Source organism: Myotis daubentonii, chromosome 6 (genome assembly GCF_963259705.1).
Source record: "Myotis daubentonii chromosome 6, mMyoDau2.1, whole genome shotgun sequence".
Lineage (NCBI taxonomy): Eukaryota > Metazoa > Chordata > Mammalia > Chiroptera > Vespertilionidae > Myotis > Myotis daubentonii.
This window is the reverse complement of record NC_081845.1, coordinates 11,947,321-11,964,661: the sequence shown is the minus strand read 5'-3', so window position 1 is coordinate 11,964,661 and position 17,341 is coordinate 11,947,321. Positions and strand designations below refer to the sequence as shown.

At 38.5% G+C, this 17,341-nt stretch overlaps 1 protein-coding gene and 1 long non-coding RNA gene across 14 annotated transcripts in view; one reads left to right on the top strand and one right to left on the bottom strand.

Annotated features, from left to right (window-relative positions):
- ROS1 (ROS proto-oncogene 1, receptor tyrosine kinase) overlaps positions 1-17,341 on the top strand; it is a 119,209-nt gene that overhangs the window by 63,831 nt on the left and 38,037 nt on the right. For 3 of the 5 annotated variants that reach the window (XM_059700148.1, XM_059700152.1, XM_059700150.1), the window contains 11 exons: positions 212-312; positions 1,497-1,714; positions 2,275-2,435; positions 2,796-2,940; positions 5,361-5,623; positions 5,891-5,954; positions 6,272-6,474; positions 8,080-8,285; positions 9,389-9,675; positions 14,057-14,233; positions 15,696-15,898. In XM_059700148.1, the coding sequence (XP_059556131.1) occupies positions 212-312; positions 1,497-1,714; positions 2,275-2,435; positions 2,796-2,940; positions 5,361-5,623; positions 5,891-5,954; positions 6,272-6,474; positions 8,080-8,285; positions 9,389-9,675; positions 14,057-14,233; positions 15,696-15,898 (2,028 nt within the window). The remainder of the gene's footprint in view (positions 1-211; positions 313-1,496; positions 1,715-2,274; positions 2,436-2,795; positions 2,941-5,360; positions 5,624-5,890; positions 5,955-6,271; positions 6,475-8,079; positions 8,286-9,388; positions 9,676-14,056; positions 14,234-15,695; positions 15,899-17,341) is intronic. The other 2 variants (XM_059700149.1, XM_059700151.1) reach the window with 1 other exon arrangement.
- Positions 1-17,341, bottom strand: part of LOC132236830 (uncharacterized) — a 49,587-nt gene that overhangs the window by 1,975 nt on the left and 30,271 nt on the right. For 3 of the 9 annotated variants that reach the window (XR_009453372.1, XR_009453381.1, XR_009453377.1), the window contains one exon: positions 15,868-17,263. The exons of 2 other annotated variants lie outside the window; for them this stretch is intronic. This is a non-coding gene — a long non-coding RNA (uncharacterized LOC132236830). Of the gene's footprint in view, positions 1-3,299; positions 3,541-15,867; positions 17,264-17,341 lie in introns of those variants that run through there. 4 more of the 9 variants (XR_009453378.1, XR_009453382.1, XR_009453373.1 and 1 more) reach the window with 2 other exon arrangements.

Genomic DNA, 17,341 nt, shown 5'->3' with positions numbered 1-17,341 from the left:
TTAGGAAACCAGTGCACTTATATCCAAATTATATAGTAATAGCCACAATCATATAATTTTTATATTCAGTGAAAGGTAAAAAAAAAAATCACTGAGTTTATTATTCCAAAGAGGATCTTAAGGAGAAATCTATAGCTTAAGTGTGACTTGTTCACAAAGGTATCCTTCAACTGTATATTTGACCTGTTTTCTGGCCTTGTGTTCTATTTAGGTAACTGCTCTAACTTTAGACCTCAGTGATGGGCTCCTGTATTGGTTGGTTCAAGACAGTCAATGTATTCACCTGTACAGAGCTGTTCTTCGGGGGCAGGGGTAAGTAATATCCCTTGAAGGCAATTGATTGAGAAGAAGAGCACGACATACCCATCAGTTATAAATGATAACGCATGAGAACTCATTTTTCAATAAACAGTTACTAATCATCCACTCAGTTGCAGGCATTGTGCTTGTGGGGAAAGATAGGTTTGCAAACACCTAATTACAGTAGAATGTGGTGAACACTGTGGTAGGGTATGTATAGAAGGAGCAGAAGACACTGTCCGGTGGGTGAAAGTCCACAAGGCAAACCAGAGACTGTCTTCACATTGACTAGGTGTGAATAAATAGCCTTTTACTAGAGCAGGGACTGTGGGAATAGCACTAGTGAGCATGCGTCTTTCTAAGGTTCAGAAGTCCCAGCTATGGTCCTCTGAGGTAGTTTTTGTTTCGTTTTGTTTTTTTCAAGGAGATATTGTGAAATTCTCAAAACAAAACTTCCATTTATTTTAAATGTCATACTTTATAATTTTCTAAAGAGGGAAATGTCAACACTTTACCAAGATTTAGAGAAATCATCCTTTAAAAAAGGTCACATCTCTGCTCTAAAAGGTTGAGAATCATTGAGAGTTTTTACCGAGTACTAGGTAACTGGAGGCATTTTAAAAACAACCAATAAAAATTGTAAAGTAAAAACGTCTTTGTAAAATTCCCTGTCACCGAGAAAAAAATCTCTAAAAGCAATTTAAACAATAGTCTGTTTACTTGAATTCCCTGGTCTGAAAAGAAGCATTTTGACTAAGCTTTAGAAATTAGTAAGTATCGTTGGAGCAACAGAGACTTGTGACTAGTATACAGGGAAGGACCAAACAGGCTAGAATAATGAAAGCAAGTAAATAACCAAGAATAAGAGGGAGACATGGCTCAGTGAGGAGAAACCAGTCACTGGGTTGTGGCTTTGATGTAGGGTATTACCAAGAACCACAAGCATTTATTAAAACCTGTGTAACACTCTTGCCATTGCAGAATCACATTGATAAGAAAAGCCCTAGAAAATTTGCTTTAGGAATATTTCAAGGAAAAGGTAAAAATCAACTAAATATTAAACTAAGAATAATGACAATTATTGTTGCAAGGTATTTTCTGTTTTTATATACACAAACATATGTTTCCTCCAGTATTTGAATGTACCAGCCCTTCCTCCACTCAGAACACACACACTAATTGGTGTTGTGTTTCAGCAGTGTTGGGGAGCCCACCATCACAGAATTTGCAGCCTGGAGCACTTCCGACATTTCCCAGAATGCACTGATGTACTATAGTGGTCGGCTTTTCTGGATCAATGGCTTTAAGATTATAACAGCTCAAGAAATAGGTCAGCGAACTAGTGTCTCTGTTTTGGAACCAGCCAAATTTAACCAGTTCACAATTATTCAGACGTCTCTCAAACCTCTGCCAGGTACAATATTTTACTCTAGTTTACCCTCGCTCCTCCATACTTCCTGTTAAATAAATGTCTAGGTTGGGATTTTTTCTTAAGAATTATGTTTTAAGAGGAAAAGGGTGTTAGTAGTTTCTGTTGGTTTGCTTGCAGTCAGTTTATATTTTTTTAAAAAATATATTTTTTAATTGATTTCAGAGAGGAAAAGAGAGTGAGTGTGAGATAGAAACATCAATGATGAGAAAGAATCATTGGTTGGCTGCCTCCTGCACGCCCCACTCTGAGGATCAAGCCTGCAACCCGGGCATATGCCCTGACCAGGAATCGAACCGTGACCCCCTGGTTCATAGGTTGACACTCAACCACTGAGCCATGCGGGACAGGCATAGCCAATTTATTCTTAACTCAAATGTACAGCTTGAAATGGTCAGAAAATAAGATGATGTTCAGAATGTTTTAAAATAAAGGACAATTTTGCTTTGGTACTATTGGTAATTATTATTAATTTTCCATGTTTTTTATGACGATTATAAGACTACGTTCTTTCTCCCTCTATTCTTTCTTTCATTTCATCCCAGGGAACTTCTCCTTCACCCCTAAGGTAATCCCAGACTCTGTTCAAGAGTCTTCATTTAGGATTGAAGGAAATGCTTCAAGTTTTCAAATCCTGTGGCATGCTGTCCCAGCAGTGGATTGGGGTGTAATTTTCTACAGTGTGGAATTTAGTGCTCCTCTTAAGGTATGGCCTTGGTTCTAGTAGCTTCTATTTCTCGGGCAGGCTGTGCCATCTGCATCCAGCCCCGCCCACACTGATTTGTACTTTCTTCACTTAGGCAAACCCATCTCCTTGGTTGCTCCGTTAGCCTCTGTCAGGATTATTCCTGAGATCCTTGGTCTAGCCAGTCTCTGACTGCTTTGTGGTTAGTGGTAACAGCTGGCATATTAGACTCTTTAACTGGAATTTACCGACATCAGCATTTCCAAATTTGAAGGGCTTGACTTTATATGTGAACTGAAGTTTGGAGATTTTAGTTAAGTTGGAATAAAAGATTTTCTGATTTTCTCCCTAAGAAAATAATGTTTTGTGTTTATATTTTAGTTCCTGGCTAGTGAAAAACAGCCTTTACCTGTATTTACTGTGGAAGGCTTGGAGCCTTATGCCTTATTTAATCTTTCTGTCACTCCTTATACCTACTGGGGCAAGGGCCCCAAAACATCTCTGTCACTTCGAGCACCTGAAACAGGTACAGGGGTTAAAATCTTTAAGAAAGAAAAGGGCAGAATCTCACTTTGCATGATCTAGAATGGACAGTTAATTTTTTAGAATAACTTTCAGTTTTGTAGATGTGTTTAGACTCAATACACTTTCAATGACTTTTTAGAAATTAGAACAACACTATTAAAATAACTCGGCATAATTTATTCCAAAAGTATATTTCAGAGATTTTTTTAAAGAACTGTTTAACTTCCTTGTAATGACATACAAGATGCACAAACATGTTTCAGGTAATTTGTGAAATGCTTTATAAGGAAATGGGGCATTTATGAACCGAGACAGTGTTGTGGAGGTAGGCTTATTGGGAGATACTCTCATGAAAGGTAATTCAGAATCTTCCGTAGATGAATAACTGATGTTTAAATTTATTGTTTTTCCTTGGAATATATTTTAAAATGGATACTGGCTATATCTTTACATGTGTCTACCACTTTCAAGTATAAAAAGCATATTTATGTGTATCACTCCTTTATTAAACATTTAATACATACCTGTCATGTGTCAGAAACATCATTTCATTTGATCCTTACATAGCTCTGAGGTAGATAGACAGGTGTTATTATCTTGACTATGAAAAGGAGAAAACAAGCTCAGCAGTTGCCCAAAGTAAAATGGAGAGTAAGTGAGAGGGCTGGAATTTAATCTTCATTTTTGCAAATGTTGGCAAATGATGGTGTCATATGGATTTAATTTATATAACTTCCTAGCACAGGACCTAGCAGGCAGTAAGAGTTCAATAAGCATGGACATCCATTTACCATTATATATATATATGTATATATATATATATACATATATGTATGTATACATATATATATATATATATATATATATTAAGAGTCTTTCAATAATATTTTTCTATGAATCTCATAAGCTTAGGCAGGTTCAGAGCAGTTAGCATTTTGTTCCAGATATGCTATCTTTGATACTGTCTTGGGTTGTCATCCTTGCTTGGATTCTTCTGTGGAAGTAAACTTGACTATATCTAACAGGGGGTGTAGTGAGGGCTGGGGTCATCACCACTCTGCTGTATGTTGGGAGTAGTAAGGAAGATTGATAAGATTTGGCCTTTGCCATCAGGAAATTTATAATATAGTTGGGAAATTATTTAAAATGACAAATATTTATTTAGCACTTACTGTGTACCTGTCCTATATTAGATTTGGAGGGATTTAACAAGGATTGAGAAAAGGTACTCTCTCTGATGGAGCTCATAAAACAGTAGAGAGATGAACACATTCTGCTAACGATAATAGAAATAAGACTGATAACTGAGTAGTGATGGCATGGCGTAAGTAGGCAAGACTGCAAAACCTTCACCTACATCAAGCTGCCTCAACGTTCTTAAGAGCGGGCAATATACATGATGGTATGGCTAGGAAGGCCTTTAGGGAGTGGAAACTCTAGCTGAGCCCAGAGGAATGAAGCAAGAAGAGTGAGTATTCCATGTGAGTACAATATAAGAAGGCCTGGAGATTGGATAACGACGTGAGCATTGAACCTTAAGAAGCAATGTGATTGGAGAGACGAGTAGGAGAGTCTGAAGAAAGAAGAATCATATCTTAAAAGGAATAACTGGAAAATCAGGAAGAGAAATTTCCTTTAAAAGATGGAGAAATTAAAGAACTGAGTGAATTGCTTGGTTTGGCTCTAAAATAAATGGTGACCTTCAAATCATACTCTTGGGGTACATCTTGTCTCCTGAGAGGGCTCAAGGGGAGAAGACCTAGGATCCCCAATAGCTGTATTTTTAAAAAAATATGTTTTATTGAGTTTTTTTACAGAGAGGAAGGGAGAGGGATAGAGAGTTAGAAACTGATGGGAGAGAAGCATCAATCAGCGGCCTCCTGCACACCCCCTAATGGGAATGTGCCTGCAACCAAGGTACATGCCCTTGACCGGAATCGAACCTGGGACCCCTCAGTCCACAGGCCGATGCTCTATCCAGTGAGCCAAACTTGTGAGGGCCCAATAGCTGTATTTTTTAATCTTGAACTAGCTGAAGGAAAGATAGGGTTACTGCCTTCCTTCCTGGTGACTGCTATTTTCACCTCCAGCTAAATCATTCTGTCAAGATGAGAGTAAATATTGTATTTTGTAAGGAGAATAAGCCACCTTCCATCGATACGGGGACCAGACAAGAAGATGTACCTATGTGGTAGTAAGAGGGGTTTGGATTAGACATAAGGGGGATTTGCTTAAATATTAAGATAGGTTCCTGAAGAAATCTATGGAATAGTCTCTCCTGAAAATATTTAAGAAGAAGATAGATATACCTCAACTATCTGGAATGAGAAAGTTATTACTGGGTTGCTCCATGCTCTTATCGTGAATGGTAAAAGTCAACCTTCTATTCTTTTCTGCCCTATCGGTGTCTTTGCTTTTCAGTTCCATCAGCACCAGAGAATCCCAGAATATTTATATTATCAAGTGGAAAATACCGTAATAAGAATGAAGTTGTGGTGGAATTTAGGTGGAATAAGCCTAAGCATGAAAATGGTGTGTTAACAAGATTTGAAATTTTCTATCAAATATCCAACCAAAGTGCCACCAACAAAACATTTGAAGACTGGATTGCTGTCAACGTCACTCCCTCAGTGATGTCTTTTCAACTTGAGGGCATGAGTCCTGGGTACATTGTTGCTTTCCAGGTATGGACACATGCTGGGGTTGCAGGCTTGATCCCCAATAGCAGGGAGGGCCTGCAGGAGGCAGCCAATTGATGATTCTCTCTCATAATTAATATTTCTATCTCTCCCTTTCCCTTCCTCTCTCCGAAAACAATAAAACATACTTTTAAAAATTTTTTTTAAAATAGTGTGAAATAAAAAATTCAATAATTTATTCATCTCAGAACTTAATTATTGTCACTGAGGACACTGTCAAATGCAATTTTCTGTATCTTTTTCTTTCTTTAGGTTAGAGTCTTCACATCCAAAGGACCTGGACCATTTTCTGACTTGGTACAGTCCCAAACATCAGGTACTATCTAAAAACCTGTGTAAATAACAATTAGTGTATTAAAAAAAAGCTTTTTAACTCTTGGTATTCTCAGGGATATAAGTATAATCTCTGAGCTGAAGTTAAAGTCAAATAAAAAAATAAATTTTTATCATAATCAAACATGCTTAAATATACCTAGACTCAGAGCACGTAGTCTGTCTCCACTGAGACTGATGTAGTAGATGAACACAAAGGAAACCCATGGATTTCAAAATGACATCAGATTGAGTTAAGGGATTTTGGTAAATTAAAGTTACTTTTCTCATACATATTACCTACTTGTATTTTGTTTTCAGAAGTCAACCCATTTCCATGTCTCATAACTCTTCTGGGCAACAAGATGATTTTGTTAGACATGGATCAAAATCAAGTTGTATGGATGTTTTCGGCAGAAAGAGACATCAGTGCCATGGGCTACACAGCTGATGATGCAATGGTGTATTATGCTCAGGGAGACTCCCTCTTTCTTTTGAACATGCACAATCAGTCCAGCTCTGAGGTACATCACTATGTAATTCTTTAGAAAGGAAGGAAGTATGTTAACTATCAAGGTTGTTATTAAGAGGACTTTCAGTGCAGTTGTGAAAGGAAGAAAGTAGAAGATCTGCATATCACACTGCCCTGTAATTAAACTGACTGGCCTGTGGTTGAGGCATTAAGATTAGGATGGTTGAAAAGGACAGATGCTCTATAACTATTTAGTCACAAATAAGCTCAGATTAGGTTTTGGGCAAATGCCATTCAGGGTTAATTTAGCGCAAACAGTTATTGGGTTTAAGGCGCTGTGTTAGTTCCTGGAATAAAGGTGAAAAAGAAAAGTAGTAGTCCTTAAACAAACCCCGTCTAGTACTGGCCTAACAGTAGGTAGACAGTACGGCACAGGGATTAAGAGGGTGAATTTTGGAATCTGACAACCTAGAATTTAACTCTGACTCTACCACTTACTGGATCTGTGACCATCAGCAAGTTATTTAATCGCTGTGGTTTTGTAGTATCTCATCATAGGATTCCCGTGAAGATCAAATGAGATAATGCATGTAAGGCGCATAGCACAATGCCTGGCATGTGGTAGGCATTCAGTGAATGTTTGCTAGTGGAGAAGGCAGACAGAACACAGTGTAAGTGCTGTGCTGAGGGCAGGAGATGGTGGAATCTCTTAGAATGGATGCTCCATCCAGGTTGGTTGTGGTAGGATGGGAAGACATCTTGGATTCCAAGAAGATGAGCCAGGTAAAGGTGGGGAAAAGCTGAAGAAGCAACAAGTGCTAAGTCAGGGAAACAAGAGATCCATAGCATATTCAGGGAGCTATAAATAAATAGGAGGAGCTTGGAATGGAGATGGAGGTGAGGGCAGAGTGAAAGGCAGGTGGTAAAGCTGTAGAGGTAGGCAGGAGCCTGCATAGAATGGGCTTCCTTTGCAAGCAGCAAGCCGTTAAAGAAATTTAGTGGGTCATTAACATGATCAAGCTGTGTTTTAGAAAGACCACTCTGTTAGCTGTGTGAATAATGACTCAGAGAAGGTTAAATCTGAGACAATTAGGAGGCTATCACAGAAATCCAGATAGGAAAGGCAGGAAATGAGAAGCAGTAAAGTGAGAAAGGAGAGGACAAATTGTGGAGATATTTAAAATGGGACCAATTCACAATTTGTAGTAATGGTAGGAAGAAGTCAAGGATGAACCACAGTTGATGGGATTGCTCCTAGGGGGAGTGTTGGGAATCTATAAAAATATAAATGTAAGCGAAAAGGAGGTTTGGGACATAGAGTGATGAATTCTGTTTCCTGGGATCATTCATATATGTTGAATAGGCAGTTTAATATTTGAATCAGTAACTCAATGAGGAATCAGCCTGAAGATGTGGATTTGTAGCATTGGTTTATGGATTACAGTTGAAACCATGGTAGTTGAAATCACTCAGGGAAAATACACTATGTGAGAAGGGGACCAATGTTACAATGGCACACAACCCAGAGTTACTGAGATTTGGGATTACAAAAGAGAAGTGCAATAAATGAGTTATATGAGTGGTTACAGAAAAGTCCTCAACCTTAAAAAAAAAAATGACCACTGTCTTCTTGGCTGTGTTTTCTACCTGATTTAAGATTTTCCAAGATGCACTGGTTTTTGATATCACAATTATTACAATTGATTGGATTTCGAGACACCTCTACTTTGTGATGAAAGAATCACAAAATGGAATGCAAATGTTTGATGTCGATCTTGAACACAAAGTGAAATATCCCAGGAAGCTGAAAATTTGCAACAGAAATTCAACAATAATCTCTTTCTTCGTGTATCCCCTATTAAGGTATCTGAAGTTTACCTGTTTCTATTGTGCTGAAATAAAGAGACATATTTAAATAATACCTTTGGTTTAATATTAGGTGTTAATGATGGGAACATAAGGTGCTTAGGGGTCTTGACTCACTACATTAACTTTTAGTAAGTATCTCTACATATAAACTATGAGCCCACAACCACAAATATGTAAACTGAATCCATACTAACAACTTAACTAGCTTAAAGTTAGGTTAATTGCCAGCAGGAAACCAAAGCAGATTTTTATATCAGTGAATTTAATAATATCCTCAGTTGGTAAGGATAAGAAGGGGACCGAGACAATAGCAGAAGATGAGCAGGAGGTAGATGGGCAGCATGTCAAACACAGTAAAAGCTATTCTGGGCTCATCCATCTTTAATTGATGTCTTCAAAAGATGAGTTTTAAGGCCTCTATTCAGCAACTGAATGGCAGTTTCTTAGGCTTGAGAGATGTATTTTGTGTGTGCCATAGCATGGATATAATCTATCTTGAAATTAGATTGTTAACTAGTATTAAGAAGCAGAAACTAAATTGAGAGGAGGGGAATGGAGATAGGTGTTGATGAAAAGTTGCAAATGTCTTTTATATTTACAATCATTAATAAGACAATACAGCCCTAGCCAGTTTGGCTCAGTGGATAGAGCATTGGCCTGCGGACTGAAGGGTCCTGGGTTCGATTCTGATCAAGGGCACATCCACAGTTTGCTGGCTCGATCCCCAGTAGGGGATGTGCAGGAAGCAGCAGATCCATGATTCCCTCTCAACATGGATGCTTCTATCTCTCTCTTCCTCTCCCTTCCTCTCTCTGGAATCAATATATAAAAAAAAGACAATACAGCACCTAAAGTCATTGTAGTTCAAGGCTTTAGTTGTAAACATATTTATTGAGAAATCATTGGAAAATGCTAAAAATTAGATTTCTTGTGCCCTCCTCCATCTCAGAAGAAGGTTATTGGGGATGTGGACATGTTCTCTCTAAAAGATGTATTTGTCCTCCTAATTATTAGAAATGATTGATCTTCGTAAGAAACTAATACTTGAAATGATATATTTTACTCATTAAGTTGGAGGTTATTTTTTCCCCCAATAGTCGCCTGTATTGGACAGAAGTTTCCGATTTGGGCTCTCAGATGTTCTACTACAGTATTATCAACCAGACCTTGCACCGAATTCTGCAACCCACAGCCACAAGCCATCCAAATGGAAGGGGCCAATGTTCTTGCAATGTGACTGAATCCGAGTTAAGTGGAGTAATGACTATTGATACTGCTCACCTAAAGAAACCACAGATATACTTTGTCAAAGGGCAAGAGATCTGGGCCATGGATCTGGAAGGGTGCCAGTGTTGGCAAGTTATCACAAGGCCTGCTCTGCTCGGTAAGACACCATGTGTGCACATAGATCTTTATTCGTAATGGCAGCCCCTCGTATTCCATTAAGAAGGGCTTACATCCCACACGTATGCAAAAGAATATACACACAGTACTTATTCTAAACCATGTCAAATGCTCTTGTAGAATTCAAGTCAAGTTGTTTCCAGAAAAATTGTATGTAGGCATCTACATGATATTCTGGATCGATGGGGATATTTTTGCTAGTGTATTATTTACAGTAGAGCTACAGTGTATTGAGCTTCACTATAAAATGTAAGAAATGCATTATCTCATGTCATCTTCACAACACCTGGTGAAGTAGGTCCTAGTGTTGGCGATGGTGAGAACAGTACCAGGTGTTAGACTGGTGGGTTCAGACCTTGGTACCTGAGTTCTGGTTAGGAAAAAATTCAGAGCCAAGGCTCAAAGTATAAGGGAAAATTTATTTAGAAAGTCACAGTGGTAGAAGAAGCGAATGATAAAATAAATGGACTCAGGAAACAAATTACAGAGGCAAAAGAAGGGGCCCTTGGAGTGTAAGAGTGAGCAGGGTAATGGTAACATGCCTTCGGGGAGAGGAAGTGTGTAGGGAAAGGCGTGGGTGTTGGGTGTGCTCCCAGGAGGGAGAGTGTGCTGGGTTTTTAAGGGTTGGGATTTTAAGAAAGGTCCTTGGGAAGGATCTCAATAGAACATTCATCGGATTTCCAGGTGTGTCCTTTCATGGTCTCCACTGATTTTGTCAGCACCTGGGCAGAGGTCATTTGTCAATGCAGGTAGTCGTGACATCAGCTGTGGTGTTGCTTGTCTGGTTTGGCTGCTTTTCTGGGCCTGGAGCTGAAACACAACTCAGGCCTAGATGTACACATCATTGTCCTGGAGTCTTAATGCTTAAGGGCTTAATGCTTAATTCTATTCTCTGGGCCCCTAGTTTGTTCCTCCAAGGGGGTCTCTCACATACATGACTAGCAACATGCCAGGGGAAGAAAGGTCAGGGGAGGGTCTTAACTGCATGACCAGCGACATGAAAGGTCAGGGGGTCTAAACCGAATGATCAGCAATGTGCTAGGGGAGGAAAGGTTACCCTGGGGATGAGGTCCTTGTTTTCCCAGTTTTGCTTGTTGCTAGGCAACTGGGGCTTTCCACCCTGGGGACCAACATCCTTGCTCTGCTCATGTCTGTCTGCCCACCACACTAGTATCCTCATTCTGCAGACGAGGAAACTGAGGCTGAGAAAAGTAAGATAACTTTTCCAAAGGGCTAGTTAGTAAGTAGATGATCTGGGGTTTTAAGTTGGGCCATACTATAACATTCATGATCTTACTCCCAGTACCTTATTTTATTTCAATTTTGATGATTCCATTGACTCCACATTCAGCATGAATTGGCAAATACTTGAAATTCACACGCTTGTGGAGGGAACATTTGAAAGTCTAAAGCAATTTCGAAGTCTCCAAATTAGGAGTAATTGCAACAGAAAAAAAACATGCATTCTAAATTCCCCTTACATATTCTTAAGAGTCTATTATTTCTTACTCTCTAATATGGTATGTGCTAGTCTAACATGTGGTGGCTTAAGTTTAAATTAAAGAAAATAAATAAAATTAAAATTTTAATTCCACAGTCACACTAGCCACATTTTAAGTTCTCAAAAGTCACACGTGGCTAATGGTTACTGTATGGGCAATATTGATATAAAATCTTTCCATCATCAAAAGTGCTACTGGGCATTGCTGATTTATATAGTGAAGCTTTGAAATTGCAAGTGCGTGCGTGTGTGTGTGTGTGTGTGTGTGTGTGTGTGTCTGCATATGAAAGCTGTAGCTGCACATATGGTTTTGTTTTTGTTGTCCTCTCAATGGCCTGAAGAGTAGAGACGATGTTTTGAACTTTTGTTATAAAAAATTAGTTGTTTTTGATAAATCCGTGACAAAGACTTTTTTATTTTTTAACTTTTAAAAAAATATATATATTTTTTATTGATTTCAGAAAGGAAGGGAGAGAGAGAGAGAGAGATAGAAACATCAATGATGAGAGAGTCATTGATTGGCTACCTCCTGCACACCCTCTACTGGGGATCAAACCTCCAACCTGGGCATGTGCCCTTGACTGAAATTGAACCTGGGACCCTTCAGTCCACCAGCCAACGCTTTATCCACTGAGCCAAACTGGCTAGGGCAAAGACTCTTTTCTTTTTTTTATATATATATTTTTTAAAATATATTTTATTGATTTTTAACAGAGAGGAAGGGAGAGAGATAGAGAGTTAGAAACATCGATGAGAGAGAAACATCAATCAGCCGCCTCCTGCACATCTCCTACTGGGGATGTGCCCGCAACCCAGGTACATGCCCTTGACAGGAATTGAACCTGGGACCTTTCAGTCCACAGGCTGACGCTCTATCCACTGAGCCAAACTGGTTTCGGCCAAAGACTCTTTTCTTAATCAAACTTTAGTTAGGCTCCTCTGAGCCCTCAGGCCGGGACCTTAGCCTTCCATGTCCATTCTTGCTGAGTCCAATTTTAGCAAGAATCTGGCTAAATCAGTTTAGAGAGAATTTCCCCCACTTTAAATATCTGATTAAGCCCCTCGTACCACACCCTGAATGTTCTTGCTTGCCTTTACCGAGAATCTTATTAGGCCAGTTTAGCAAGAATCCCCTTACCCTTGATGTAGCCTCATAATAATTTTTACCCACTGATCCTCTCATTGTGCAGGTTGGTTATGAATCTCCAGCTATCTCTTTTATATTCAGAGTTGAGTACATCTTGCTCCTGTATTATGTCTCCCTCTACAATATTGCAATACACTAAAGTCTTCCTTAGCATTTTAACAAGTGTCAGAATAATTTTCCTTTAACACCTGATATATAAGAATTACCTAGTAGGCATTATCTTACAGGTGTAGAAAGGGGGAAACCATAACTGAAATCCATAATCATAAAATTAGAAAATTGGGATAACTCTAGAGATCATTTAGTTGTCATGATATTGGAGGAAATCCCTCTACAAAAACAGTCTTGACTGAATACCTGTTTATAAAAAGAAAATACTATTTATTGGGAAAGTCTGTTTAATTTTTGGGATAATTCTGAATGTTAGATATTTTTCCTCTTCTATGTAGCCATTCCTATTCCTATTCCTTCCATTTATTAATCTGAGTTCTGACCTCTACATTTAAAAGAATAAACCAATCACCTTCTAGGCAATTGCCATTCAACTATGTAAAGATAGCTGTCATAGCCCATCCTAAGCATTTTTTTTAGAGGAAAAAGTCAAGTATCTATCACTATACCTCAGGGGATGTGGCTTCTAGATCTTTCTTTGCCCTGGTCCCCCTCCTATGGTTTCACTTCAGCTACATAATATTCTCTTAAACGTCACCCCTGGCATGACTCACGGTGCTCAGTGTGTTCTGGGCAGTGCAGGAGGCCTCTGCCTCCTTGGTCATCTTTTACTGCACTGACAGCGGTGTTCGGTCTTTGGGCTGCCTGCCATTTGAAAACCCATAATTTTTTAAAAAATATATTTTATTGATTTTTTACAGAGAGGAAGGGAGAGGGATAGAGAGTTAGAAACATCGATGAGAGAGAAGGATCGATCAGCTGCCTCCTGCACACCCCCTACTGGGGATGTTGCCTGCAACCAAGGTACATGCCCTTGACCGGAATCGAACCCGGGACTCTTTAGTCTGCAGGCCGACGCTCTATCCAGTGAGCCAAACCGGCTAGGGCCCATAATTTTTTCCCCCCATCATTTTTAAAAACTATTATTGAGCTAGATTTTTTCATTTGCTATTTCTAGAGTTGATTTTAAACTTGAATTCAGGATGTTACATTTGTTCCTGTTAAATTTTAATCTATTTCCTGATTCTGTTGTGATATTTTTGAATTCCAAGTTAGGGCCGATATATACTAGTGACAGTAAACATTGAATAGTATCTATGAATTTGATAAATATGTTTACTGTGCATTCATGTCAAATCATTGACAAAAATATCGAGCAAGGCACTGAGTCCTGCGCCTATCAGCTAGTACCGCCCTTCAGATAGGCGTTGTTTGGCTTGGAGTCACACCGGTAAGTTGTAAATCCTGGCTCTGCCCTTGACTGACCTTGTGGCCTTGACATTATTTAACTCATCCAAGCCTCAGTCTCTCCTTCTACAAAATGAAGCTAAATAACAATGGTATTTACTTATGGCTTCATGTGGAGCTAAAATGAGAACATGTCTGGGAAGTCCTAAGCCTAGTGACATAAAATGTGTGATTTTTTTCACATCAAAATAATAGGAAGATTCAAAATGTAGCAGGTATGACATAGAAAAAGGATTTGACATATAGTTTGGAGTAGACACCATAAGGTATGTTCTTTATGTTTTTCATAAACAGGAAAAACACTTGTTAGCTTAACTGTGGATGGGGAATATCTATACTGGGTCTCCACAGCAAAGGAGGGCACAGAGATTTATCAAGTAAAGAAGAGCCGAGAGGCCACACCCTCTCAGGTGAAGGCCCCCAGGAGCGAGCGCATCTTGGCTTACAGTTTGGTGCTGCAGCCTTTCCCAGGTAATCAAGCCACAGGCTGAGCCAACTTGTTCTCCCAGTTCAGGGCCGGGAAAGTCTCATCATGACTCCTTCTCCGGGCTGTTTCTCTACCTCCTGTGTTGTGCTGTCAGTGTTGCTCCAAACTGCCAGGATTTGGCGTGCGCTGTGATTGCTGTTTGCCTTGGATCGCCGTTCATCTATGCGTGCATCTGAGGCTTGGGGTGTGGGAGGCAGCCAGAGGCATGGGAAACCCTTGCTGCCTGTTTCTCTTTCTCTTCTTAGTCCCGAAAGTTCCTTTCTTTCTGCCTTTTTTCTTCTCAGACGATATTTTAGACTCCCAATGGTTTCACAAAGCATTGCATAGCATTCTAAGATCAAGTGCCTATTGATAATAGTGTTCTGTACATCCACCCTTTAACAGACATACATGTGTCCTACCACTTTGACTCAGTTCTTATCTTTTTAAAGAGGTGACACTCATGAAACTTTCAGTGTTGTGCCCCTAACTCTATTTCCCCCTGTGGATTTTATTGTGCAATTTTGTATAAAGCAGTGACTTTTAGGAATGCACGTGTCACATTATGGGGAACTGATTATATATATTTACTACTGTGAGTCACAATAAAAAATGTTTGAAATTTAAAAACCAACCAACCAACCAATCAAAAATGAAAACAGCATTATATAGACTCATGGGTGATTTTCTCAAGATCTCTCTGCCATTAAGATGCCTATGTTATTCTAAATTAAGTATAATTCCCACTGGAGAGGGATAGAAATGAATGAAACAAACTCAAGTAATCTTTGCTTAAATGTATTCATTTATCAAATATGTAAGTTACAAAATATTTTAAAAAGTGAAGATTTGATAAATAAATTGAATGACATTTTGGTTAAAAATTAATTTTCCACTTTGAGAAATTTAAGAGATTTTAAAAGCCCATGAAAATATGATTAATATAATGTTCTAATTGCTTCAAAATAAAACGACCAACTTTATTATGCTACTATCTAGGTCAGTGATGGCGAACCTATGACACCCGTGTCAGAGGTGACACGCGAACTCATTTTTTTGGTTGGTTTTTCTTTGTTAAATGGCACTTAAAGATATAAAATAAATATCAAAAATATAAATCTTTGTTTTACTATGGTTGCAAATATTTCGAAAAATTTCTATATGTGACATGGCACCAGATTTAGGGTTTTTCAAAATGCTGACATGCCGAGCTCAAAAGGTTTGCCATCTCTGGTCTAGGTACATTATAAAGGCTATACTTTAGCTCCATCTGCTGGAAATGTTAAGCAATTACCAGTTACCTTGCTCCCTAGTTCATCCATCTTTAAGAAAAAAACTTGTCTTTCTGTCCTGAATAATATTTCCAACACTTCAATACATCATGCCTTCTAAGTAAAAAAACAAATATTATATTACCCTCAATGTTCATATGTGTATATATTTAATCTTTTTTTCTTATTATTTTAGATAAAGCATTTCTGTCTCTAGCTTCAGATATTGCAGAGCCAATTATACTTAACAGCACTAACACCAGCCTCACAATCAGATTACCGACTTCCAGGACAAACCTCACCTGGTATGGCATCACCAACCCAACTCCAACATACCTGGTTTATTACAAAGAAGTTAATGATGGGCAAAATGGCTCTGAACCAAAATACAGAATGCTGGTAAGATTGGAGCTGGTGGTCTTTGTCTTTTTAGAAGATACTCTTTTTTGATATGAAATTCTTAGTCATAGTATTTTCTATAGCATTTTCTGGGATGTGCTATTATGCAACCTGTTATAGCTGATTCATCAAAGCATATTGTGTCTAGTCTTCTTGTCTGGGAGTAAGTTACACTTCAACAAACTTTATTAACTGACCAGTTGGTAGATCGCCAACAGTAACAATTTCCTGAGTGTCCTTAAAAGAACTATATTTTCTGTCCTTCCTGGTTATCTAATTATCCCTAGAAAGTGATGCCTATGTGATTTTATGGCTCATCTAGCAGATTTTGGGTGAGGGGTAAGAAATGGATTTGACAGAGAGAACATTGCCATATACCTCTGTCCCCCATAGCATATATTTAATATAAAAATTGTATATTTTTTTGTGATTTACAGTATTTTGTGAAATGCCCCATTATGCAGGGGCTATGCTTTGATTTATCATTGTATCTCTAGTACCCAGCTTAGTACTTGACATTGTATAGGCATTCACTAGCTATCTCTCGAGTGAATAAATGAATTGGCGTAATTCTTGGCAACATGGACACTGGTGTTTTAGTTGTCCTTGTGATGAGATCATGTGTACCCTATATTTTGCTTTGTGCTACTTATTTAACCAAGTCAAAAAGTGAAATTGACCATCTCCTGTTTGAGGTTAACACAGCACACTTTGCCAGAAAATACAGCTGGTTCTTATGACTTCCTTTATTTTGTCTGTTTTTATCTTTTTTACACATTTCTAAAGAGAGTTGTTTCAGAGGCAGCTTGGGTCATTTGGCTGACTAAGGCTGGGCTGTGGCACTGGACATGGCTATGAGAGCTCATGTATCTTGTCTTCACATTGATTAACATGCACCAAAGGCCTGGTTCTCAATCTCGTGCACACTGGAGCTCTTAAAATCTCTTTATCCAGGTTTCCCCTCAGGCCAATTCAGTCAGAATCTCTGGAGGTGGGACCCAGAAATCAGTATTTTCTTAAAATTTCCAACATGAGTCCAACCTGCAACCAAAGTTTGAGAACCATTGACCTAAGGAAGGTCTTTTTACTTAAACTTTATTTCTAAGAATGACTAGATAATGTAGCTTAATCTTTTCTATTGTATTCATATATGTATCACATCCTTCCAATACCATTTTGCTGAGTTTCTAATGCAATGCCAATGAAATAGTGTCCTCCTCTGGGAATCTACCTTCTTATGTGAGATGAATATGTCACAAAATTGACTGAAGGCTGTCAGTCATTTAGCATTTATTCTTGTAGCTATTAAACAACTCAGGCCTGGGCAGATTAGAACAGTGAACATTGTCCTTCATGATCCAATATCTACAAATAAAAAATGTTGAGTTTTTAAATATTTTATCACTTTGATTAAATAATTTCTCCCCATTTGTACAAAAAATA